Source organism: Choristoneura fumiferana, chromosome 25, assembly GCF_025370935.1.
Source record: "Choristoneura fumiferana chromosome 25, NRCan_CFum_1, whole genome shotgun sequence".
Classification (NCBI taxonomy): domain Eukaryota; kingdom Metazoa; phylum Arthropoda; class Insecta; order Lepidoptera; family Tortricidae; genus Choristoneura; species Choristoneura fumiferana.
The window spans coordinates 6328089-6355893 of NC_133496.1; the positions used below are offsets into that span (position 1 = coordinate 6328089).

Sequence of the window (27805 nt, forward strand, 5' to 3'; positions counted from 1 at the left end):
AAACCGAACGCCAAATGCCAATGACGTTTGTTAACTTGCTTTTGCTTGACGTTTTGCAGCGGGAATGTAGAAGAAATCTCGTTTGTTGATTTGAAGTGATTGTAACTTCGCGATACGCGGCCTTATAAATAAAAATCACCTATCAGAATGCCGCCGAGTAGCTTACGAGTGGTATACGCGTTCGCAAGAGAAATGCATCCGAAAACAACTGACGTCTTTATACAGTACGGCACAGCCGGATTTCGCACAAAGTGAGTCTTATTACATTATTCATGCAAGATTTTTCCATTCTAATAAGCATAAGTAGCTGTTACGGCATTATTGTGTAAGGGTCTAAATATTTGACGCACCTTTCTCTCAGACAACGTGGTAAAATGTCACGTAGCCAATTTTGTATCTCGGTTTGCGTGATTCCTTTTACGATACTGCATTGTGAGTCATGGTTTAGATTGTTTGGCTGCCTCTAACGGGAAGCTAGCGTGATTATGGTCATTGACTCTGATAGGGCGATAAGTGGAATTAGTTACTCATTCATAGTTTTCCGTATTTAAACACGTAACCATCGATTTTGCTTGCTAGACTGCCTACCGAGACCTTGGTATAATTAAAATGTCACAGTCGTTCTCATAACACAGTTATTAGCACTAAGGTTAATGAATAGGAATTTTAAATGTGCATGTTGTTATTTGTACCCTCATTTGTTTTCTTGTAATATTTTTTCTCTATTAAAAAATACTGCTGGACTGATTATACTGAAAATGGTTTCTGTCCCTATATCACATTATCCACAAAAAATATTAAACCAAGTTCTGACTCATTCAGCCAAAACAATATCTAACACAAAATAAATTTACATAAAAAGGTCAAGCTAATGTGAACACCTACAACTAAAGCACAAATCTCCATTCACCTAAACATTATAAAATTCTTTGATCTTCGTTTTATTCATAATACAAATATTTGGCCAAATGCCAAGCACTCAAAATATTCAAATTCACATTATCTTTTCATAAACAAACACAATATTTTATTGGTCAACATTTTGCTATCATAAAGTACTGGCAGGTTCAATCAACTTTGTAGGCAGAAATAAAACATCTGTTTTTAAAATTAGAACAAGGAACACATGGTCAAAGAAATGGCAGTGGTGGCAAGTTTATGTAAAATGGGCTCTAATTGCTACTCGCTTTAAACTTACTTTATGTTGGCTAAAACAAAGATTAACGGTAATTATAAAGACAATGGAAATCCCTTGACAATTTTCTTGATACTAAGTTGTTAGTTGAATTCAGATTAGATTCAGATTATTCCGGATTGTAAAATGTTGAAGTAGTGTAAACAATAGCCCTACATAAGAATTATTGACATTATTTATGAAAACAAATCAACAATGTCTATAATCATGTTCATTATGTGCACTATAATATGATAATAATAATAATATAAATGAGTACTTTATCAATTTATGGTAATGTAATTAATTGTTTGTTTAAAAAATTATAACAGAAAATTTAAAGAATTAAAAATCACAAATCACACCAAATAGTTTTTCAGTTGGTTCATTTTTTTGTATAATTTTTTAGATTTCAAAATAAAACTAGTTTAACAAATACCTATTTAAAAATAGGTAGTTGTTAAACTCGTGACCACTGCCGCCACAATGTGGTCAAACATTGAGGTAATTTTATAGCAATACACATAGTTAGTTGCCATTATGACTTAAGTGATATTATAAAAAAAATGCTTAATTGTTTATTGATGTCAACAAACAAAAAACATACCTACTCAAGTTTATTTACTTAATTTGCAATTAAACAAAGATTATAAAATGTGCTATGTTAATCTAGTGTCTGGATAATGGAGTTAAGGGCAAGGTTAACGCAGTCATTATTACTACACAGTTGAATCATAGTAAAGTTTTAATTAGTTTTTGCTCATTTGAGCACTCCAGTATATGAAGTTGATATATGCAGTTGTTATCGAGCATTCTTAATTACTAATATTATAAAGTAGCTGTTGCCTGTGAGTCCATCCGCGTATTCGTTTATCGCTATCCTGCAGGAACTATGCAATTTTCCAGGATAAAAACTATCCTATGTCCTTCCCCGGGATTCAAGCTATCTGTATACCGAATTTAATCTAAATCGGTTTGGTGCTTTGGACGTGATAAGGTAACAAACAAACAGACTTACAAACATTTGTGTTTATAATATTAGTGGAATGAGAAAGTTACTCTATCTATCTGGGGTGTGTAATGATCGGTATAACAACATTTGATATAATTTCAAAGGATAGGCTTAGCAGAACTTTTTTTTTTTTATAAAATAAACCTAACCTAACCCAAAGTACGTCAAATTGAATTAATGACAATAGAAATAAGTTTAGTTTTAATATAAATTGCATTACTTATATCAAATGAAAATTATATCAATTGTTGCATTATATCAATTGTTGTTATATCCTTCGAGTGGCACCCATCTATCTGTTACCTTTTTACGCTTTAACCGCTGAAGAAATGCAGTAATTTTTTTTTCTTCCTGGCAGGACGAAAATATTTTTATCCTGGGTCATTGCATAGTTACCGCGGAATAGATAAACGAATTCTTCGCAGACGTAGTTACGGGCAACAGCCAATCTGTTATATTATAATCATCTATGTCCTCTGCTTTACATAAACATCTCCCGATTTCCATAACTAGCTACATAGCCAAGTCGTCAGTCCGTCTCGCGTCCCGGCCATTTCGCAGCTAGATTATTTGAGTAGCTTTCCTGTTCATTACGCGGTCGGGACTATCGCCGCATATGGGATAACCAACAACACGCGCAATGTATTCGTGAACGTTTCGCGTAGTCGAGTTACGCCACGTCTCCTAGTCCAGGGTCCTCCCTAGAGAACCTTCACGCCCCATCAACCTCTCTAAAATGCTTTGTAGTGTAGTTTATGCCTATGTTTATAACAGTAGAAAACGTCTTGTGTGTTAGGTCATTTGTAGCAATATGAGGGCTCTCGTGTGATGACTAAGGATATTATAGTCGTGCGACCAACGCGATGTCTGCTGCTATATCAACACGAGTCCTGTGTCTGTATCTTTTGACCACACATAGATGCTAATATTATCATCATTTACACAGCAGAATCAACATATTCAGTTGTATTTTTTTTTTTTATCTTTGATAGGTACGCACTTTAATTAACAATATTTAAGGACAAGGTTGGAAAATATCAAAATAAATATGTTCATTGATAGTTATCTCATAATTATCCGGTTATTAACCAACAATATCTTGTAATAAGAATAGCTATTATTGCCATTATTAGTATAATAAAAGTACCCACATTTCACGTATTTGAAATAATAAACAGAATCGCCGGGACACTAAAAAACTGACTTACATCACAATAGGCGCGTTTTGATACCTACATACACACTATATACATAGGTACTTTACGCACGATATCACACGCGCTAGTATAATCACAGTACAAAAAAGGAGCAGTATACCGTCTTCATACAAACGGCCGGAACGCGAGTTATACCTACGCGCCACGAATTCTCAGCATACCTCGGCAACCATCGGTCGCGAGTGCTCCGCTTTTACGTAAGGTCGACGCGGGACTCACGCGCATTTCTTACGAACCTAACTATGTCACGTCGATATAAACAGTATTGTTCGGTGTACGGATGTTTAAAATCATCTAATATAATATAATAAAAACGTATCTAATAAGTTATTTATGAGAATGAGAATTTTTTATACTCTTCAATTCAACAATAAAGCTTTTCGCACATCCCAGAAGAGGCGCAAATACTTCTCCGTAACTAATTTGTAGGTAACAAATATACGTAGTGTTGAAGCCAAATAAAACGTCGTTTTGTGGTTTATGAAAATAACGTCAAATGCAATTTTGTTAAACACTACTTAGTCCATTCCTTCCATAATTTCCTAAAGCTCCTAATCCTTCCCCTACTTTAAATTTCATGTGACATTATCAAATCAAATACATAACTGAAGAGTGACAGTTAGTAGAGTAGGCAGCCCTATCGCGCGTTTGTCTACCGAGCCGGCGTAGGTAATTATATCAAAGACGCTGCCGAGACGGAATACTGCTCGTTTTTTATCATGATCGTTGATAATTATCAAAATAATTATTGCAACCCTGTTTTTAGTCCTAAAATCTATTGTTTGAACTCGTTCGATCTACCAATTCATCATCATCATGTCAGCCGAAAGACGTCCACTGCTTGACATAGGCCTCCCCCAAGGCTCTCCACTCAGACCGGTCTTGTGCTTTCCGCATCCAACGTGATCCCGCGATCTTAACCGGGTTGTCGCTCCATCTTGTTGGAGGCCTACCGACAGCTCGTCTCCCGGTCCGCGGACGCCATTCGAGAATTTCTGACCCCATCGGCCACTTCTGTTTCGCAATTCTTCGGGCTATTACGGTAACCTTAGATCTACCAGTTAGATACTTTTTTATATATTTTTTTATTCGACTGGTTGGCAAACGAGCAAGTGGGTCTCCTGATGGTAGGAGATCACCATCGCCCATAAACATCTGCAATACCAGGGGTATTGCAGATGCGTTGCCAACCTAGAGGCCTAAGATGGGATACCTCAAGTGCCAGTAATTTCACCGGCTGTCTTACTCTCCACACCGAAACACAACAGTGCAAGCACTGCTGCTTTACGGCAGGATTAGCGAGCAAGATGGTGGTAGCAATCCGGGCGGACCTTGCACAAGGTCCTGCCACCTGCAAACTTATATCAGTTAGTTTCATAGGCATAATTATTTCCGCATAAATATGTAAGTAAATACTTCACTGCCCTTTTTGACCCAATAGGAACCATCGTCAGTCGATGCTCTCACCTGTTCTAAAACAGCAGAAACTTTTACTTACTAAAACATTTTTTTACGAGATTTATTTGTTTGACTCGTACATTTGAAAGGGTTACAACCTGTTAACGACCTCCAATCAGGCCAAGGCCTAAGCTAAGACATTCAATCACCTCACTAAAATGATAATATATGTAATCACCATTGACAATCTTTTGTTTATCAAGATTATATTCATATTCTAGGGCGTAGCGGACGTCCTGTCGGACTATCTGTGCCCATTTTAAAATAGGTTGCCATTTCCCTGAATTCTATTGAAATCTATTCATAGATTATATTGACTGGGTTAATATGCTAGGTAACCGTGTGTTGGTTTTGTGGGACTGTCTGTTTTAGCTTCAGTAAATTATGAATAGTTTCTTGTATTTGAATATACAGGGTGTATTCCTGTATGTATGCTTTGTTTGTAGCTCATAGTTTAAATGGGTGGTGACGCTCTCGGTCTTCTATGTTTTACAGTACAAGTGTATAAAAATGTTTCACATTCGAAACCTACAAAACTCTTTGTTTATTTAGTTTCCTGGATAAAAATATATATTCTAATTGTTCCGTCAGTTAATTTATCAATAAAGATTGAACGTATTTTTTCTTTTGTGTATCAAACTGTAGGTGCGCCTTCTGAGGCTTTGAAGAGATTAAATAAGAAGAAGTTTGAGGCACATGAACGCACAATAAAATAGTATCATAACACCCCTCTTTTTGCGTCGGGGGTTAAAAAGGGAAAGTATTTACAATGAAATATGAAATGTTTATAGGGAAAACGGAAGGTTATGTATGAGTTTCGAGTTTCGTAGTAGCCCTGCAGGACCACGCCGCCGGAATGAATGTGGCTCCGCTTCTCGACTAGCCTTATGGGCAATTCAAATAACTTCGAATACGCCGCGCAGTTCCACGCGCCGGTGTGCAGATGTTTCGACACTATTGCCAACACGTGGAACCGGCTGCGGCTAGGGGGGTAATTGTTTATCTGGACGCTACAAAACAAAAAAAAGTTTTTTTCTAAATAGCTTCGTAAATATAGCAAATATCACTATTAACATTTATTATTTGTACCTACACTTCATTTTTTGTTTTCGTCTCGTTTTACCCAGTATAAAATGTTTTATACTAATAGTATTGTAACTTTTATTTAAAAACAATGACTAATAGGTATACAATCAGTAACTAGTGTACACTAGGTAGGTATAGCTATAATTAATATGTGTGTCACACTATTCTCAACAAGAATGCGTAGTACGAACAAGTTTATTTAAATACCGATGATAAACTGGTGGTAATACATACAGATAGGTACCTGTTATCGCAAATCAATATTGTACATTTAAGTGTGATATCTATCCTACTAAATTGTTAATACGATAGTAATGTAATGAGTATGTGTGTGATGTTGATGTTTAAATAAACGTCCCAGTGCTCGACACACTAATGCCCAATAGAAGACACTCTGCTGTCATCTCTACTGCTAATGAGATGACGAGCACTCGTATGTTTACCTTAATTCAAGCTAAAACAGCTGGACGCTGTTTTTGTAGGCTTTACTTGCATTGTTATCCAAATTTAACCAAATACCACACCAAATTTTACCAAACCACCAAACCAAATACCAAATTACCAATTTTTAAGTCAATCCGACCACTGGAAGTGGGTCAAAATGAACTTGCAAGATTTGGCCCTACATCAACAAACAAACAGGGTGATACAGTTTTGTGATAGCTGAATGGATAGACTGACGGACGGAGAGACTTAGTGGGGTGTGTCTGAAGGTATGGAACCGTAGTAAAATATAATAAAAGTATGAAGATAGTCGTGACCATTATTATGTTTGTTTCAGAGCCAGCCTGCTAGAACATGTGGTCTATCGCATGGGATTGCTCGCTGTCATCCGTTCTCGCGTCAAAAATGGTAAGATTTGTTTGTTCAAACTAATTATACCTTTTGTCTCTACGTCGACATTGGCAAAATACGTCTTGCTAAAATAAAACGGCAAGAGTGAAAGCCATAAGAAAAAATAAAAAAATTATACCTTTAAGTACAGAAAAAGACTGTAAGGCAAAATACGAAAATATCCGAGATGCAAAGCTGATGTTTTTTTTACGCGCGGACCGCGATAGTATGCATTAGGTATCTCTTTGTACCTTTTTTTAAGAAAAAAAATCTTACGTTAAATTTCAACACGTCTTCCACTTGATCCCAATCACTTGATTGTGTTTCCTTGTGTGTTAAAACAGAAAATATGGCCTTAGCTCAGATGATAGAACCATACTAAATGTGAAACATTCGCTGCCCTCGGGACGATGACCAATATAATTATTAAATAAATCTAACGTAGAAATAAAGTGCTATGTGCCATCGCTCTTCTAGTGACTTCTAGGAATCGATAAGCGATTATCACAGATCGCACGCGTCGTTCCTAGTGCACCGACGATTTATGGTACCGCAGGCGGCGAGTGTTGAAAGATTATTGTAGGAAAACTGTACAGTCTACAAAGCGTGCTCATGCACGATTAGAGACGTATCAATTATTTATATATCTGATACGGCTTTATTTCTAGGGCGGACGTGTAAGATATTTTTTCGGCAATGGCTGGGGACTGTACTGTACTAAATTACAGTTATTTTAAGTTGTCGGTCACTGAAGTTGTTTCATGTCGCAGGTCGCACAATAGGCATGATGATAACCGCATCCCATAACCTGGAGCCAGACAATGGTGTGAAGCTGATCGATCCTGAGGGAGAAATGCTGGAGGAGAGTTGGGAGGCGATTGCCACGCGGCTGGCTAACGTCAGGTGAGGATGTAATCTTGTCCCCGTATAGTAAGCTCCAGGTACTTGGACGTGCAGCTGAGTTTTTTAAACAGTGAGAGTAAGGCACTGTCTGGGCCCTCCCTGACTCTTCCCGGACTCTTTTTTTTCTTTCGACTACACGCCTCTTTAATAAGCCTCTCCTTATATAAAATTTCAAAACTAAAATCAAGTAAATAAATGCAAGGACCCTCAAGGGCGTCTCAACCTAAAAAATTGATGGGGGGTTGATGTTGAACCATGCGGCTGGCTAACGTTGGGTGAGGACTGGTTCATCATCTGATTACCGCTTATCCATGGCTATTCCGGCTTTATCTATGGCTCCGGTCTGAAAAACCTTTTTTAATGAGTGGGAGTAGTTCCCACTCGGGCGAATTGGGAACTTCATACGCACATTTGAATTGCTATGCATATATGCGTTTACGAATCCCAAAAAACTCAAAAGAGGCTCTCAAGCCCAAATCCGAACTCGGCACGACGGATCTTAAACCACTGGGCACTTACGGGCGAGTTAATGTCATGTATTTTACTGCTTCCAGTGACAATGACTTGGAATCAACGACGGCTGAGGTGATCAAGGAGGTGAACGCCGACATGGGACTGAAGGCTAGTGTCTTCATCGGCATGGATACGAGGTAAAGTCATAAGATGAAAAACATCTAAAGCAAATGAGTTTTTTTGTTAAAAACAAACGGAACCCTTATAGGTTTACTTTATATTTCTAAGTTCGTTAAAAAAGGTAATTAAAAAAATGTTTTTATACAAATTGTCGTAACCGTAAAACCTATAGCGTACTTCGGGCTGTCCTAGAAACTTGAAATTTCGTTCGTTGTCTTAAAATCTTATTTTTTATACCCATCTGCCTATGTCAGAAACCATCTAAAATAACCTCCGATTTTAGATGGTTACTGGCATAGCATAGCATGTACGAAGTGTGGGGATGCTGCGTATATTTTGCTTAGGAGAGGGGGAGGGCGAGGGGCTCTGCTAACACTGAATATTCATAGTTATACCTACAATTTTTTATGGAACTCTCGGCGCGCGAGTCTGACTTGCACTTAGCCGGTTTTTTTGCTGTCAAAATTATAGGCTAGTTTAGTTTCTTAAAATTTTTGGAATGTTTCCTCTACTGCTACTAATCTTTGGGCAGTCGGGTAAAAATTGTTAAGAAATTATTGTTAAATAATTTTATTAGTGTCTGAATTATTGTTATTAGGGATTTATTTTTCTCTTCTTTCTGCAATGTTGCAATCTGTGAAATCAACACAATAAGCCACTCCTGTCTTTTTATCCGACTGCGAAGAAGGAGGGTTATGTGTTTGACGCGTATGTATGTATGTCTATTTCTATGTCCTCTCGTAACTACTTAACGGCTGAACCGATTTTGATAAATGATACGTCATTGGATACGTCTTGATAACTTGAAAAATCAAAATGGCGGATTTTTGGCGCCAAATTGTAAGTTAAAAAAAAATAATCAAATCTATCGAGTAGGGTATCAAATGAAAGCTAATAACTAGCCCATTCTAAATATATATGGGTTATAATAGTTTTAATCTGCCATTTTCATAGAACTATTAAAAAAGTGTGAAATATAAAATTTAATTTAAAAAATCAAAAAACCCGACTGCCTTAAAAATAATAAATAGAGGAAAACAATTAGTCTAGTGAGCTAGAACTTTGTTAAGTAGCTAACTTAAAGTTCAACAGTCGGGACCCATTTAAATCGTGACGCTCAAAAATTCTTAACTAATGGGTCCCGACTGTTGAACTTTAAGTTAGCTACTTAACAAAGTTCTAGCCCACTAGACTTGTTTTCCTCTTTTTAGTCTTTTTTAAGGCAGTCGGGTTTTTGATTTTTTTCTTTTTTTTTTGTCTGTCATTCAACTGAGAAGAAATAAATGAGGCTTTATTATTGTCCTCTATAGATACACGAGCCCTAGATTGGCCGCGGCGGCCGTGCACGGCGTGATGGCTCTAAAAGGCACCGCGAAGGAGTTCGGCATCGTCACCACTCCGATACTGCATTACTGTGTGCGATGCAGGAACGATAACACTTACGGCACGCCCACCGAGGAAGGTCAGTTTATAATGAACCACAATCATCCATACGGAGAACAGATGCCCGACGGGCCGAAAAGTTCTCGAATGGAGACCTGTAAGTGCTGCGAAGGACGTCCACGAACGAGATTGACGGATGACCTGGTTAAAGCCGCGGGTTCACGATGGATGCAGGACGCTTTCAACGAAGCAACTGGAGGCCTATGTACAACAATATGGATGTCCTATGGCTATACTATGATGATGATGAATTTTCACCTGGAAGATGTCGACCGTTTCTTAGAACGTCACAATGCACGACAACTTGCCACCTGCATTTAAAGGTTGCCTGTACCTAACCATCGCGATGTCGTCGATCCATCTAGTGGAAGGCCTGTTCACCCTGCGTCTTCTGATTCATAGTCGCCACTAGAGACGCTTTCTTCCCCAATTATTCTGTTCTTCGAACGATGTCGCTTGCCTGCTATAACTCCATTTAACTACATTCTTTGAGCTACGTCGATGACTCTAGTTCTTGGGTTTCCGTATTCCGAATCCTGTCGCGCAAGAAATTTCGAGCATAGCTCTCTCCATACCTCGTTCCGTGACTCTGAGAGCCTCTCTCAAGAGACCAACAGCCAAAGATTACTATATTTTTTTACAACAAGGTATATTTTCGTAGATTTGCCTAACGTTCCTTTTAAACTAAGTCCCTTATTTATTTATCGCTCATATTTCTAGCAGAATCAATTTTGCTTCCGCGTGTACTAGGAGCGCATAAAATTCAATAGGTCGCCATTTAAACTTACTATAGCTAGTGCAATGACCTATTTTCCTGGATCGATGATGTACAGAAAGCGAAAGTTCTACTCGTATTGGGTCGATGTACAATCGTGGAACGGAGATAACAATATTTCAGGATTTTCGCGCTATATTATATCTCTTTCCAATATCATGTTCATGGACATGGCATTGCTTCGCCTAGTGTTTGTGATATTTATTTAATTCGGTTTCAACTGAGTTTCTCGGTCGCGTTAGCTTCCGCGTTTACCAGGATCGCATGAATTGTAATAAGCTTGAATTGTGTCACAGTGCATAGGAAAATTACAGTAGTAGGTACATAGCTTCAGATTGATATTTCTAGGGTATTTCTTTTACGATTTATTATATTATAATTACTATGTAACGGATTCGAAATTCGTGTTTGGCAGCCGTATTTTCCCTTTTTTGCTTGTTTGAGGGCGGTTCTTGCATGAAAACACATACAGTGTGGCCACGTAATTAAGAACGATTTGAAGTTCCAGAGTATTTTTAACTAAATCATGTAATGTGTAGTCGTGGGTCCTTCTTAGAAGTAACTAGTTACGTTATGAAATAGCCACATGAATAGAGCAAACGGGATTTAGAATAAAGAATAAAATTATTGTCATTTTTTTACAAATTTTGATTTTATTCTCTTAGTAACAAATTCAAATAGTAATGAAGCTGGACAAATAATAAAGAACGATTTATTGAACGGTTCGAAAGTTTTTTTATTTGAAACTTAGATTAAACAATCACACTAACGTGAAGTTTGTACAGAAAAAAATGCAATGTAATACATTTTAACTAAAATAATAGTTAGTAGCATGTCCACGGCTTTTTATTACTGCCTTACACCGGCGTGGCATTGAATCTGAACATTTTTTGAAAAGCCGCATGAGAGATAGACTTCCATCTTACAATACGTCATACAGTTCTCTTAAATTGCCACACTGTCGATTTGAAACTTTTTTCTTGACTTCGCACCAAAGATGCTCTATTGCTCTAAGATCGGGGCTGTTGGCTGGCCAATCTAAGACAGAAACTGATTGCGATGTGAGGAATTCATTAACGGTACGTGCAGTATGCTTGGAATCATTGTCGTGCTGGAATGTCCAAATAACCGACGCCTTCAGCATATGGTAACATTGTTTCTTCCAGTATGTTTTTGTATTGAAATTGATCCATGTTTCCTTCTATCAGCCTAACAGGTCCAACACCATGTCCAGAAAAACATCCCCAAATTTTTAAATTTAACCCGCCATGCTTTAAAGTTACTTTTGTGTACTTTGGGTCGGATGCTTTATTTGGAGGCCGTTTTACATATCGTTTGCCATCAGAACATACCCTATTTATTTTGTCTCGTCAGAAAAAAGAACGTTTTTCCACTGTCTGACTGTCCAGTTTTCATATCTTCTTGCAAATGCAAGCCGGGCTTGCCGATGACACCGTTTCAACATAGGCACCTTCCTTGCTATTCTTCCGTGCAACTTTTCTTCCACCAAACGCATTCGAATACTGCGTGCCGAGATTGCTGAAGGGTTGTTTTCGCCAAAATATTCTTTTCTCAACTCATTAGACCCTTTAAAAGAATTTTGTTTTGCCAAACGAACGATATTTCGATCATCTCGACGAGATGACTTTCTTTGTCTAGGTACACGCGGAACATTTGAAGTAGTTTGATACGTAGCAAAATGCTTTATGGCGTGGAAAACCATAGTTTTTGAACATTGCAGATGATCGGCTATGTGTTTATACGACCAATTCTTGTCGCGAAGTTTTAGTATTACTTTTCTTGTAGATTTATCACAACTTTATTTTTCCCCGTTGTTTTTATATGAAGCAATCGCCTTTAAGACTTTTACGGCACTAAATGGCGCCAAAATTATTCAAATAATAACCTAAAACCACAAAGCGGCGGTCCGTTCTCTATTTAAATTTGAATTAAAAAATAAACTATTCAGCGTTCTTAATTATATGACCAGCCAGTAAGTAGTAATACTAGTTTTAGATGTAATATATAAAGTTTATCTATTTATTTTTTGGCCAATTATATGTATAAATGAATTTACCGCTAGTAAGGAAAAGTTTTACGATACCGAGAGAAGTACAAAAATATACATACAGTTAGTAACACTTGTCAGTTTGAAAAAATCTTCTCTATAAAAAATCGTTCTTAATTATATGACCACCACTGTATATGTCGCACAGACATATTATTTTCTGTCTATGCACGTTTTGTAGTAGAGTAGTAGTTTTAAGGTTGTAGTTCATTAAAAAGCCTACTTTTAGTTATTTTATTTATTTATTTAAATATTCTTTTCATTCATATGAATCTGAATCATTTTTATTGCTGATTGTTTTTTTTTCTTAATTACTAAGACTGCTCGACCCCCTGCGACCCATTGAGAAACACCCATACGACCTTTTACGACATTGTTCGATTTGTTCTAGTAAACAGACAAACTCATCAGTTGACGACCAGATAGTAAAGTGATCAAGTGGTCACAGAACCTGACTACGAAGCTACGGTCGGGGCAGATATTTTAAAGTGTCCTGTAATATTTATTTATTATTTTATTGATTTAGCTAGCGGTGAAACAATCCCTTACGCCCTTTTTTATTTTCACAGGCTACTATGAAAAGATAGTGGGTGCTTTCAAAAACATACGCGCAAAGCTCCCGGTGCATGGCTCGTACAACACCACCCTGTATGTGGACGGAGCCAATGGTGTGGGGGGCAAGAAACTGAACATCATCAAGAAAAGCCTGGATGGGGAGCTGGACTTGGTTCTGTACAATTTGGGGGGGAACGGGGGAAAGCTGAATTTGAATGTGAGTACCAAATTAACCTTCAAGTGGTAGGATTGACTTGAAATTTTGGTGTCGATATGTAGGATGACAAGTGCGTTGCCAGTGATGACATATGGATCCGAGACGTGGTGCTGCACTATAGGCCTTATGAATAGGCTTAGAGTTTCTCAGCGAGCTATGGAGAGAGCTATGCTCAGGGTTCCTCTACGGGATCGAATTAGAAATGAGGAGATACGTAGAAGCACGAGGGTCACCGATATAGACAAGCGAATTAGCTCGTTAAAGTGGCAATGGGCAGGGAACAGATGGCCGTTAGGACCGAAAAGTTCTTGAATGGAAACTGCGGATCGGCAAGCGCAGCGTAGGACATCCACCAACAAGATGGACGGGTGACCTGATTAAAGCTGCGGGTTCACGGTGGATGCATGCTGCTTCCACCTGGCAACTGGAGATCTATGCGGGAGGCGTATATCCAACAATGAACGTTTTACGTTTAACATGATGATGATGATGTAAGATGACAATATCTACACTTACTTACCTATACCTTCTTTATTGCAGTGTGGTGCTGACTTTGTGAAGGTGTCCCAGAAGCCACCAGTGGGCGTCGAACACGCGCCCTTCCAGCGGGTGGCCTCGCTAGACGGAGACGGCGATAGAATCGTCTACTACTACCTCGATGACAAGTAAGCTAAAACTTGCTATACTAGCGCTATCATCTAAGCCTAAGCTCTGGGGCCATAATTGTGACCATGTTTCGAACCTCTTGCTCGCGCTCGGGAGGTTATCGGATGTCGCACTTTGCAGCGGTTTGCAAGCCTCTCAAGAGCGAAGGAGAGGTTGGAAACGTGGTTTTATGGGCCTGGTATAACTGAATCAATGCGAGAAGCGCGGCGTCGCTTTCGCGTATACCAGGGTGGCATGGCATCGAGGAGCTCAATTAAAGCTTCATTCAGGTTACCTGTCCATTGGAGCGGAGTGAGGCGGCGAAGCGGTGACCGAGATAAAAATCCATCAATAGAATTGCATAAAATCTCCGTTCTTTAGTGGACAGGGAGTTGATAACTAGCTTAAAAATTTATATAAATATAAAACCGTGAAGAGGAGCAGTGGAGCGGGGGCGGTAAAATGAGCGCTAGTGGGGAAGCGGCGAAGCTCCGCGAATGGAAAAACAGTACGCAACTCCGCTCCGCAATACTTTCTCGCTCCGCTCCGCAATACTTTCCCGCTGCGCTCCGCAATACTTTCTCGCTCCACTCCGCTCTCTAGCTCCGCGGCTATGGAAAAACACAGTCCGCAACTCCACTCCGCAATACTCCGCATTACCCCCTCACTCCGCTCCGCTGCCTCGCTCCGCTCTACTGGACAGGCAGGCTAAAGATATAAATATAATAGTTCTTTCTATGATTACGAATTGCAATGTTATATTATATATCGATCTAGGGAAGTAGGTTGCCTATGCATTCGTCTGTTAGATAGACTCTTGAATTTTATGCGCTCCTGGTAAATGCGGAAGCAAAACTAGAACAGATGACGCGGTGGAGTGAAAGTTGTAGGAAAATAAACCTGCCATATTGGTTTGCATAATTATTGAAAGTCATAATGTAGTTTGTCATAATGTACTAACAAAAATTCGGACTAGTAGAGTAGATGAGCACCGGGTTTGACCTGTGGCCTCTCAAGCAGAGTATCGTGGGTTTACTCCGTGCTCGCACCTCTGAGTTTTTCTATATTCATGTACGAAATCACATTTGAAATTTACCACAGACTTTGCGGTGCATTTACCGGTAGTAGACATACTCTTGAATTTTATGCGCTCCTGGTAGACGCGGAAGCAAAATCGAGCTCTGACTCAGCAGGATGAAAGAAGAATACAACTACGAAACATAAATAAACCTCTTTATTCCCAAAGTAAGCTAAGCTTGAGCTATGGATATGTATGTACGTACAGTCACCAGCATTAATATCTGCCACAGCGAAGCGTGCAAAAATATCTGACACTTCCTTCCGGCCCTAGAAATAGAGCCCGTATCAGATATTTATGCACGCTTGTTGTGTCAGATATTGGTGCTGATGACTGTACAGTCGCCATCAGATATTTCAGAGCGGCCAAGGTGATCAAAAATATCGATACATGAACAACTCTAATACATCAATAATAAGGGTGCATGTTCCGATATTTTTGACCACCTTGGCCGAATATTCAGGACTCGAAAACAAACATTGGTATTTTTCATGCAAATAGCTGCCCCGACTGGAGATCGAACCCGGGACCTCAAGCTTCATAGTCAGCAGGGCTACTACGAAATTCGAAAATCGAAGTTCGTATGGTACCGTCCCGCCGACACTTATATTATTGAATACGGGAGTGAGAGGGACGGTACGATACGAACTTCGATTTTCGAATTTCGTAGTAGCCCTTCTGGTTCTAAACCACTAAGCTATCCGGTCGATAGGAGAGAGATGGTTAAAGTAGCAACAGAGTAACATCAGCTTTATTTCCTCTCACTTAGCATGGATTATTACCAGGTAGAAGTAGTAATAACATTATGCCGTAAATTAATTAGTACGTATTTTTCGAGCAAGAGACATGAATTAGTATTAAACGGTACTGAACAAACTCTTGAATTTTATGCGCTCCTAGTAAACGCGGAAGCAAAATCGAGCCCAGAATGATGCAGAAGGTAGGCACGCAAGAGCAGAGGCAGGGTGCAAGCTTTGAGGATAAGGACACCTGAGACGAACCACACGAATCATATTTATTTTATCGGTTCTCTAAGTTTTATACGAAAATATTTTGCTCAAATGATTAATTTCCCAACAAAATGAATTTGTTTATAAACAAACAAATAATATATACAATAATTAACAGAATTAAATAAAAAAAGAACTAAAACTAACTTACTCTAATCCTAAAAAACTATATTTACAAATATCACCCAAGTCGTTGCTATTGGGCAGGGTGCCCATAAGGCTGGCTGCGTTTCCTCGTTGTATGGCAATGCCAATACGTTGAGCGAGGAAAGAGCCAGCCCTATGGTCGCCAGTGGAACGGGCAAGCTTCTTTTTAAAAAAATTAAATACTTTTTTTGCTTCGGGACCCCACGGACCAAGCGTTTCATAGGTCGAACTTTTTTTTTTAACTGTGTATGTACTTCAGGTTTTTATAAGTATATAAAACTTACCTAACCAATAGGAACGCTTCATTTACCTAGCCTCGCTCCGCTCAGCTGTTTCCACCAGAGCGGTGGTCTCTTGGTTCATGAAAAACACATATTTTTTTCACATTCCTCGCAACACATCCTGGCACATCTCTGGTGGAAATGCAGCCTTAGAAGTGAGTCTTTTCTTTGTTCTAGGAATCAGATGAACCTCCTCGATGGCGACAAAATAGCCACTCTCCTGGCCAGCTACATAACAGAGCTGCTAAAGGCTTGCGAAGTCACGGAACTGAAGCTCGGGCTGGTGCAGACAGCGTACGCCAACGGGGCCTCTACTAGATACATCACCGACGACCTGGTAAGGGATTATTAGTAATCAAGGGGGGAAATCACATTGTTATAGATCACATCCCCGCCCTTGTTTTGTCATATACACTACTTGGTTACATGGGACAATTGTGTAATTACTACGTGGTACAGATGGCCGTTGGGGCCGAAAAGTTCTCGAATGGAGACCGCGGATCGGCTAGCGCAGCGTAGGGAGTCCACCAGCGAGATAGACGGATGACCTGGTTAAAGCCGCGGGTTCACGGTGAATACAGGCCGATTCCACCCGAAGCAGTTAAAGGTTTATGGGAGAGGTCTTTGTCTACGTCCTACGGCTGATATGATAATGATATTGATGATGAACACAATACAAAACACTTGTCACTCAATTAAATGGAATTAACAAACATACTTCTGATTTCATTTTACTGATGAACTTCGTTTTTTTAGCATTAGAAAAAGGTTAAACAATCTTGACGAGTCTTTTTATTGAAAATCGTTTTTAAAAAAACTACCATAGGCATGTAAATGATCATCACATGTCCTTGCTAATCGTTACATGTTTGCTGTGATTTATTTTTCAAAAGCGTTTTACAATAAAAAGACACGTCGAGATCGCTTACCTTTTTTCTAATGCTAAAAAAAAAACGAAGTATAGCATAGTATATCTGAAACAGTATGCAGTAGGTTATTGTTGTTGTCCTGTTCCAGAAAGTGCCAGTGTCCTGTGTAAAGACGGGTGTGAAGCATCTCCACCACGCGGCGTTGTCGTACGACATCGGCGTGTACTTCGAGGCTAATGGCCACGGTACGGTCGTCTACAGCGAGCTCGCCAAGAGAACCATACGGAAGATCGCCCAGGAAGGGTAAATATACTTTTTACAAGCTTTTATTTAGTTTCACCTGGCCCGTTGTCTGTCTGTAATCAAATCTCGTAAGTAAAATTTTACCCATTTCCAGTACCCGGATTGACTTGAAACTTGGCATACTTATGCAAATTGCGTGACAGTACAATAATCTGGTAGTGACATGCTGGTAGTCCGGCCAGAATAGTCTCCGCAGGACGGAATTCTTCAACGGTTAATGACATGTAGTTTGAGTGTAAATGCAAGTTAAGTCAACCAAAAGTACAGTTAGCAAAAAAGCTTGTATTAAAAATGAAATTTTTAACAAAAAACTTATTCACTTCTTTTGCTCTTAAAAAAAGTTCATATTTATGCTGGATCTATGCGACACACAAAGAAGTTTCTACATATATTTTTTAATAGTTTTTAATTTATATATATAAAACTAAAAATCAATTAAAATAGACACTGATGTATTAAACTGTAGATCCACAGTCGCGCGTCCGAATATGTCCGAGCCAAATGAGCGCCACTTTGGTAAATGTGGCCTTCTTTTTTCACAGTACGTTGTTGTCAGTGCAAGCGTAACGATGCCCACGTGCGTCTTTAAAAAGTGCAAAAATCACTTGCGAAAACGGAACAAATCTGATGGAATATCATACTTTCAGCGAGTATTTGTTGTTTTTTCTATTAAATTCTAATAATCAGAGAGAAATATTGATTTAAATTAATTTTAAAGTCATTTCTAAATTGCTAATTAAAAGATAAACGTTGCCAGAATTCCACAACATTGACATATGCCTTGTCTTTGTCACACGCACAGGAAAGCATATCAGTAAAACGAAACAGATAAACAACAGAACATGGAACAAAAGTGTAGTGGAGTTGCCGTCACTCTATTTTATTTACCGAGTCGCCTAGCAACGGGTAGCTATGTCGTTTGAATATTTACCTTGAAGTTTGCGATTTTAATTATGTTTTATAAAAGCTTCGATAATATAATGTACTGACTGTCTGACTGTGTGGTTTTATCATTTTTGTGCAAAATTAATAAAGCAATTTATGAACCACAAACCTCAATGAAGCCAACTTTAATAAAGCGCTTGCCAAATCTACACCGTATTAATCACTGTTTACCTATTGTTTTTTACACTAAAAAATCATAAGTATTTAACACTGTTTACAAGGTTTATAATACAGTTTACAATTTATTCACACTAGTTGAGCTTCTTATTAATTAATTACACAACATACGAAGTCCGCCAAATTTCCCGCGAAAGAACTGTGCTGACAGACAGTCTGCAATTTTTTTTGAGCTGCGCGTGGCGTGCGCTGGCAATGGTTTTAGAAGCAATCAGCCAGAACCAAGGAGGATGAGAATTCAAATTGTTTTTATTCGAAATACTTGCACAAGTGCTTACATTTCGGTGATATTTTAGAAGCTTTTCTGTAGCTTGCCCTGTTTGCTTATTTATTTATTTATTGTTTGTTTGGGTCAAATCTTGGAAGCTAAATTTGACCCACTTCCAGTGGTCCGATCGACTTGAAATTTGGCATACTTATGTAAAATTGGTGAAAGTACAATAATCTGGCAGTGACATCTTGGAGGTTCTGTCAGAATCATCTCTGCAGGAGGGAACTCCTCAATAGTTAGTAGTACCGACTTGAAATTTGGTACAGATATGTAGTTTAGACGACAATTCAAGTACAGTCAAGGGCAAAGATATCGACACGGCCAAAGTTGCAAAAGTATGTATACACGGTCTTAATGTTAAATGCATAAAGTCGTGTATACATATTTTTGTAACTTTGGCCGTGTCGATATCTTTACCCTTGACTGTACAGTCAACAAAAAGTACAATCGGCAAAAAGCTTGTATTAAAAATTAAATTTTTAACAAAAACTTATTACAAGCATTATATTTATTTGCAGTGTAATGTAACTATGTTTGCTCGGGTGGAATCTTTCAACTCTAATTTGAAGTGGATATCTTCAACCGATTGACCTGAAATTTTACACGCATGTATACTTAAATCCGATGACAATGCAATATTATTATAACATGGATTTGATCTGATGATAAAGCTAGCGGGTGACCATAGGAACTCTGTGATAAACGACACGACCACATCGAGTTTGGACTCGTTTGTCGTCTTGACGAGTACTTCGGTAACCAGGGCATAAAGTAGGTCTCTAGGTGCAGCGTTTTGGGCTGTGCGTTGATATATCAACAGTCAGTTAGTCAGTTTATTATTTTAATTTTATATATATATAGACAGTGCCGGATTAGCCCATAAACAAATTAAGCGATTGCTTAGGCATCACGTCTGGGGGCAACATAAACAGCACCAATTTTTTTGTTAGCACATAAAAGGTAAGGCTGTTTGAAAATCCGCTCGCTCGTGCCTCCCCATAATCTCTATCGTCTTTCATAAATATAATATTTCGTCGTAATAAATACTTACTTATTTAAAATATCGATAAGGGGGGGGGGGGGCATAGGCGTCCATTGCTTAAGGCATCAAATAGTCTTAATCCGGCTGTATATAGATTATCTCGAAAACGGTAAACATTTGGCTAAAGAAAATTAGCTTAATAGTTACCTTTTAATTTTTTTTAATTTAATTGACAAAAACTTTTTATTACGAAAGTCCTCTCCGAAAGTCCGAATGCATTCTTTGTTCTACAACCTAACCTCGTCCGTCTTAAGAAACGTCAAACTCATCCAAGCAATCTTGCAACGTCGCCTTCAATGTAGCAAGTGAAATTAATCCCTCTGCCTTTTCTGATAAGGCTTACATTCATATTCGAGCATGCGTATGTGAAATTGTGGAGTTAGCTGTCAAGTGTCAAGCGTTGTGGAGTTTTGCCGCTAGCGAAATTCAACTGTAATAGAGTAAAGACTAGGTTCAAATTTCGTCACGTATTCTTTCTATTTGTTTGTGTGGTGGGATCAGTGTTTCTACGCACACGTAAATGTTTTTATTAATTGTGGAATATGGCCGCTAGCGAAATTCAACTGTAACTTAGTAAAGACTAGGTTCAAATTTCGTCACGTATTCTTTTAATTAATTTGTGTGGGTGATGATTTTATTTGTTACACAAACAAATAAATAGTTCGGACATTCTTTGATGGGGATTTTGTTTGGCAATGTGTATCTACAGTTTAATACATCAGTGAAAATAGATAAAAAAAAAAAAACCTGTATGTATAATTATAAGGTCGACGAAATGTCCTAAAAACCTTGTTTTTTCCTGTTTTAGCTTTTACTACCTTTCATCCTCCTTGTGTCGTGTGCCAATATGTTATCCTAACCCTGCCGTCGCTTTATGTTTTTGAAATAATCATGTATGTAAGGAAGAACATATGTGATTTTCCCACTAACGTCGATAAGCCAAAGGCTACTAGAAACACAGGGAAGCTTAAAGTTCCATCTTACAGACTGGCTAAAACCAAAAAGTCGTTTCTGGGAAATTGCATACGTTTTTATAATAAAATTCCAAAAAATATTATAAATGAAACAGATACAAAATTCAGATCGATTGTCAAGAAGACATTAATATCTAAGGCGTATTATAAAGTTAATGATTATATCATGGACAGGGATATTTGGAAATAATTGCGATCCGCACTAGCAATACCTTCAAATAGCGAACCTACTGTGTTAAAAATAAAGTTGTGTTAAATACTTGTGATAATATTGTAAATCTGTGTAAAAAAATATACCTCGTTGAGTTTCTTGCCGGATTCTTACCAACAGAGGTTTTTCCGAACCGGTGGTAGTTTTTTTTGACATTCATAACTGCTTGTTTTAGCCTAAATTGAATAAAGATATTTTGCCTTTGACTTTGACTTTATTATAATCATACTGAATGAGAATATGCCCTCCGCAGTCGACTACAGGCTAATGATAATTCAAATTCCTCTAATAAAACAACCTCGTCTCTTCCAGCGAGCCAGAGCAACGTAAAGCGGCCCAGTTACTAGTCAACTTCATCGATATAACCAACGAGACTGTCGGCGACGCGATATCGGATCTGTTTCTCGTGGAGACGGTCCTGTGCGCGAGGGGCCTCAGCGCGCGCGCGTGGATGACTGCCTACACGGACCTGCCGTGCCGCCAGTTGAAGGTTACCGTGCAGGTAAATGGAATATTCACAAAAGAAACACCGTTGCTGGAATAGGATATTTGACACCACAAACGCGATGACCTAAAAAAATACAAATGCTTTTTTTTGTATAGGAAAGTCAATACTTAGAAACCAATTTTAATATTTTTTTCATATAAATCAGTACTTTTTAAAATTAATTATCGAAGCTGTTTTGATTTGATGACGTCATAGTTAAACCTAGTTCTGCCACACCAATGCTTATTCTATAAATTTTATCTGTTTGCATATGTTGAGCACCAGCCATATTTTATTTTTTATCTGTGGTAAAAAGTGATAAACTGTCGCTAGCCAGTGTCAATGTTCATTGCAAAATAAGAATGACGCTCACGAATGAGAATCCCACACAATTACATAATGACACACACACACACAATAACAATTCCCATCACCAAATCGAATTCTGTGAATACACGCGTGAATTGTGAAGAATTCTAGTCCTCACAGGATAAAGTACGACTTGATATATCTAATGATGTTATCTTCCATCTATTCACAGGATAGGAATGTAATTTCGACAGCGGACGCGGAGCGAACCTGCACTTCTCCCGAAGGTCTCCAGTCTAAGGTCGACGAGCTGGTCGCCGGGTACAAGAGCGGGCGCGCCTTCGTCAGGCCCTCAGGCACCGAGGACGTTGTGAGGGTGTATGCTGAGGCAGAGACGCAGGAGGTGAGCTTGGTTTCTAATCCCTACTAATATTATAAATGCGAAAGTAATTCTGTCTGTCTGTCTGTCTGTTACGCTTTCACGTGGAAACCACTGAACCGATTTTGATGAAATTTGGTATATAGGAAGTTTGAACCCCAAGAATCAATATAGGATACCTTTTATTCCGGTAGAGGGCGCCACCGCGCGATAACCTAGATCCGCGCAGATGAAGTCGCGGGCATAAGCTAGTACTAAATACTTGGTTTCTAATACCTGGGTGATCTGAAGCGTTACAACCGCCTTAGGCTGCATATTCACCAGAGATTTACGAGACATTAAAAAAATATATAAAGTTAATCTCATTGATGTACCCGGTGGTATTGGTCCTGAGCCTATAAAGTGCAAAATTCGAACTTCGTATCTTGCCGTCCCGCTGGCGCTTTATTATTTAATACGAGAGCGAGAGGGATGGTACGACACGAACTTCGATTTTCGAATTTCTTAGTAGCCCCTCTGCTCGAATAACCTTGTATAGTTTACACACGCGAAGCCGCGGGTAAAGTCTAGTTATTAATAAACTAACTAAGTTATTTTTTGCAGTTCGCAGACCAACTGGCAACAGAAGTCGCGCAAGCCGTGTACGACTTGGCCGGTGGCGTCGGCGACCGTCCAACACCCGCTTAGGTTGCGGACTAATCGGCAGAGAAGCTACCAACGTGATAAATATATAGAGCATCAACATTTATTGGTAGTACTAGGTGGGTTGATATTCAGCATTTTAAGGCGTTGTTTTATCCCATTACCGTCTCGGCAAATATGTATGATGCTTGACAAGTCGCGTAAGCCGTGTACGATTTGGCCGGTGGTATACGTCGGCGACCGTCCGACACCCGCTTAGTTTGCGGACAAGCTACCAACGTGATAAATATATTGTCACCAATAGTTAGTGGTAGAAGAGAATGGGACAATGTTCAGCATTTTTGTGGCGTTGATTTATGTCATTACCGTTTCAGAAAATATTGTTAGATGATGCTCGGGATTATTAAAAAAAAAAAAAAACGGGACACCGACGCTAAATCTAGTTTTGATCAAAGTTTTTGCGACCTTGTCTTTCCGTTATGGCAATAATCGAATGGTAATGATTAGAGATCGAAATTTATCCGGCAAAATACAAGGCGGTCGCAAATTTTGTATCACTTGAAATTTCATTTTATCAATATCGATAGTTTTGAAGTAGAAGAAAATTCACGTCTATAAGTAATTATTGTTTCATCAAATCGTTTACAGTGAAAAATTTGCCACAAAAATTTTGATCTACGGTAATGATGTTGAATCGTGCGGCCAAAGGCTCGAATATTCACCCAAACTTATTCTTCCGAGGGTACAGTCGAGTTCATAAACTTGTGAGAAAAATTTGATCAAAAATATCTGAACACGCTTCTATGGTCGTTAACAATAGTTGTGTTCAGATATTTTTGATCAAATTTTTGCTCACAAATTTATGAACTCGACTGTACATGTCGCAGTGAAACTTTTTTCCCACCTGTCTCAGAAGTGGGGACCGTAAAGAGGATTAATCCCATTCGTAAATTCTAAAGTTATACATTATTTGTAAAACGCGTCGTGTCGTCCTTTTAAAAAATACGGAATAATTTGATTAACATAGACGCGGGTAGTTTAGGAACAAATTTAAAAGACAGATATTTTCTGCTCACTAAATTAGGTAATAAAGACCTGGTTATAAATAACAGTCATGCAATGACTTAAAATGTGACAAATATTTTACTATAAGACGTGAAGGGAGTACCCAGCTAAGACCTTGCTTCACTTTTTACTCTAAAACAACTGAAAAGAGATGCATGTTTTTTACTGGGTAAAGAGTTGATTGTACAAAATACTCTGACGCACAGTAAACGCACTGACGTGACTCGACGCGTCACGTTTCTGTCGCGTAGCGTACCGTCTACACCACTTAAAAAATGCTAATGTACCGTACACGCTCTGACGTGATTGAACTTTTCCGGCACGTACCTTTTATACGCTAGAATTTACGGTCCGTCAAAGCTTTTTTAAAAAGTGACTCATATCTACGTTATTCGATTTACGATTAGTCATCGTTTTTTGAACAGCTGTGGAGATGATACGCGAGAAAATGTGACGCGTGAGTCGCGTCATCGCCTTCACGATGCGTCAGCGTATTTGACCGATCTTTAAGTTTCAGAAATTATAACAAAAACTTTTTTTGAGACTTTATTTTCTCATATTCTAGTCCAGTGAGGAAAATCGTAATGTAAGTACATATTAGTGACAGCAGCAAGTTTTTGTTGTTTTTTTTTTTAATAATAAAATAAGTAACACACAACGTAGCTATAGTATTCACCATTTGTTATGCATGCTTACTTATTTTTAGGGGCTGTTTCACCATTCATTGATTGGTGTTAACTGGCGGTTAGGTGTGATGCCGTCTCTATTTGTTTTGTTCTAATAGACGGAGACGGCATCACATTTAACCGTCGGTTAACGCTAACCAATGGATGGTGAAACAGCCCCTTAGTCTAGCCATAAAGATTGACAGTTTTGAGAGGACCTACAAACCTAATCACTGCCTTTTTACTAGTATTAAGAATATATGACATGGTAGGCGTTATTGATTTTGTTTTGTAATATTTAAAAAATTCGAATTTAAGTTATACTTACACTTTATAAAAGTATCAATTATTTAGATTTTTCTAATATTTTAACACATACAATCTTTATGTTATGTTATGTTTAATGCAGATAGAAAAATACTATTGTAAAATAAAGTCAGCACCTATTCTTTTTTAAATCAATGTATGTCAATTCGATCTCTGTAAAGATGATACTTATTATCAATGATAAAAAGATTACACACGAGCTTACAGTTTGCTATTGCATAAATCATGTCTGAAGAAGTGACTAACTTTACATGCGATATATATACATACAATATTAAATAGTTAATCCGATTTTATTAGATACGGTTTGAGTGTGACAAAGGACCAATTATTTGAGCATCTTAGTGTTTGTGGTTTATTTTCATAAATATAATGGTAGTTTGTATGACAGTACCCAGTGGCTCCTTAGTGACAAGGATATATCTTTATCCCAAATACATAAGACACCAAAGTTTTTATTTTTATTTCTCATGTTTTTAACACATTCGCTCACCGGCTCTTGAACCTAAAATTTCTTCCAGTGTTGTAAACGCCTTAAAATGCGTACCGAGCGAAAGTCATGAAAACGCATATATGCGTTGCCTACAATGGATGTGTTAAAAAGAAAAGCTTTTCTTTGTATTATAGCTTATGGACAAAAGATAATACTTATTAGAATTAAAAGTACACCATATTATCAAATCGTTATTGGAATTGAATTTAAGCTTTATTACTTAACTGATTATTAGTGTGAATTTATTGTCAATCGTCATTTATCGTAAGCCTGAATCTTATAATTTGTGATATAGGTAATACGTTATTCCAAATTGCATTTTACATCAACGAACCATTATCATATCATTTCAACAATCGTAATGTATTCATTTAAATGGCCCTGATATATCAAAATGTCCCGCTTCATTCACGGAGCCTACATTTTTTTAGTTCAGTTTAGTTCAATAAAAAGTTTGTAAGCTTGAGATACAAAATAAAACGTAAATGTGAAACGCCCTAACAGTAAATTTTCCTTTATACTTGATCTTTGTTTTTTGCTCAGTTCAATAAGGTATTTGACTATTTTTTATATGTTCTATAAATCAATGATATCTAATAGAGGAAACATTTTTAAGCTACCTTTACAACTATCAAAGTTATAAAGGTTTGAAATTCAAGATTAGACAGAGAAAGACACACTTGCATGGGACGTCACACGCAACTAGTTCACTTACATGTAATTATACGTTCGCGAACTAAGTACTCATGTTAAGTTACTTATCCGTTGCCTTGTATCCATAACACAAGCTTTGTTTACTTTGGGACTATGTCAATTTGTGTCTAGTGTCCCGTGATATCTCCACCTTATGGCCCAATCAATACGGCCTTCTAGACTCTTAGTCCACGCGTAAAAAATATAACAACTAATTTGTCGAATTCCTTTAATAATAAAAAAACTTCGTAACATCTTCGATACAATATATCTTGCTCAGCAACGCAGTCTATGTATATTCGTTCTTATCAGATAAATCTCAAACAAATCACGTCGTCCACGTAAACGGTGATGCATACGTGTTGATATAAACGTACCCAATTCTAAATTCACACGCTAGTTTTAAAATGTGAGTCAAAGTGTATGTCGATTATCTATTGTTGTCAAAATGTTAGAGTCGATAACAGATAATTAGAGTTCATGGTTTACTTTCTAACTATTCGTGGTTGAGTTACTTAGGCATCTATAAATAAACGAAAACTACTAATTAAAACGTTCATCATATCAATCATATTCAAGTACCACATTAATTGTAAGTTATAAAGTGGCACCCATAGTTAATTTTTAATATTAATCGCCGTTCTATAGCCCATTAAAAAAACTTGTATAAAATAACTTTCTTTCACGATGCGTTAACTTACTTCAGATATGGATAAAATTGTAATTGCAAAGCATATATTTATAAAATTTATATGGGATATTATCGGGAGCCAAACAAAATAAGTTTTTGTTACTAGCTTTTTTGCTGACTGCTTACATTGTTATCCAACTTCGTATGTATACCAAATTTCAAGTCAATCCGACCACTAAGAAGTGGGTCAAAATTAACTTTCAAGATTTGACCCAACAATAACCAACAAGCAGGGCAATTAATAAAAGTTTGTAAAAATGCTTACGTACAAATACCTAGATGAAATAGAACCTTTTTTTAAGTCTGTTAATATTAAGACCAAAAAGTTGCACACCTTAATGCAGGTAGTTAAAATTACTATTATTTTTTTCCACTGCGAGACACGAACATTATCTATACAAATGTATGATTATATTTAGTCACATAATGAAAAAAGTTTATAGTCATTCTAACTGCGTTAAGGTGTGCAACTTTTTGGTCTTCACCCTAAGAAATTACACATTAGTCATAATAATACATGTTTTCGTGAACAATGTCATCTTATCAAATTATTTTTATCAGAATCATCCGGGAAAGTACTCTTTTGACATCATACGATTTCTTATCTATCAGAGTACAATAAAATCATTGTTTAAATTTCACTCTTTAGTTGTGAGCTGTGTTGTGTTCTATGAGAAATTATGCCTTACTTATTCACTTAAAATATTGACCAGAAATATAAGTATT

The 27805-nt window shown here is 37.8% G+C and overlaps 1 protein-coding gene across 1 annotated transcript; it reads left to right on the top strand.

The window, feature by feature from the left end:
• nst (phosphoglucomutase 3-like protein nst) lies at positions 1–27168 on the top strand. Its single transcript, XM_074107508.1, has 12 exons — positions 1–251; positions 6729–6799; positions 7552–7684; positions 8239–8334; positions 9628–9779; positions 13173–13375; positions 13916–14040; positions 16714–16873; positions 17554–17708; positions 21641–21830; positions 22357–22527; positions 23107–27168. Exons 1-12 carry the CDS (start codon positions 148–150, stop codon positions 23188–23190), a joined length of 1644 nt encoding a protein of 547 aa, XP_073963609.1. The 5' UTR covers positions 1–147; the 3' UTR covers positions 23191–27168.
• Positions 27169–27805: the final 637 nt, after the last annotated feature.

What these genes read in the sequence shown, in the direction of transcription:
- nst (XM_074107508.1), top strand. Translation starts at nt 148, where the DNA reads ATGCCGCCGAGTAGCTTACGAGTGGTATACGCGTTCGCAAGAGAAATG. An exon ending in ACGCGGCTGGCTAACGTCAG is followed by an intron (nt 7,685 to 8,238) that starts GTGAGGATGTAA and finishes TACTGCTTCCAG; the next exon opens with TGACAATGACTTGGAATCAA. An exon ending in CGGCACGCCCACCGAGGAAG is followed by an intron (nt 9,780 to 13,172) that starts GTCAGTTTATAA and finishes TTATTTTCACAG; the next exon opens with GCTACTATGAAAAGATAGTG.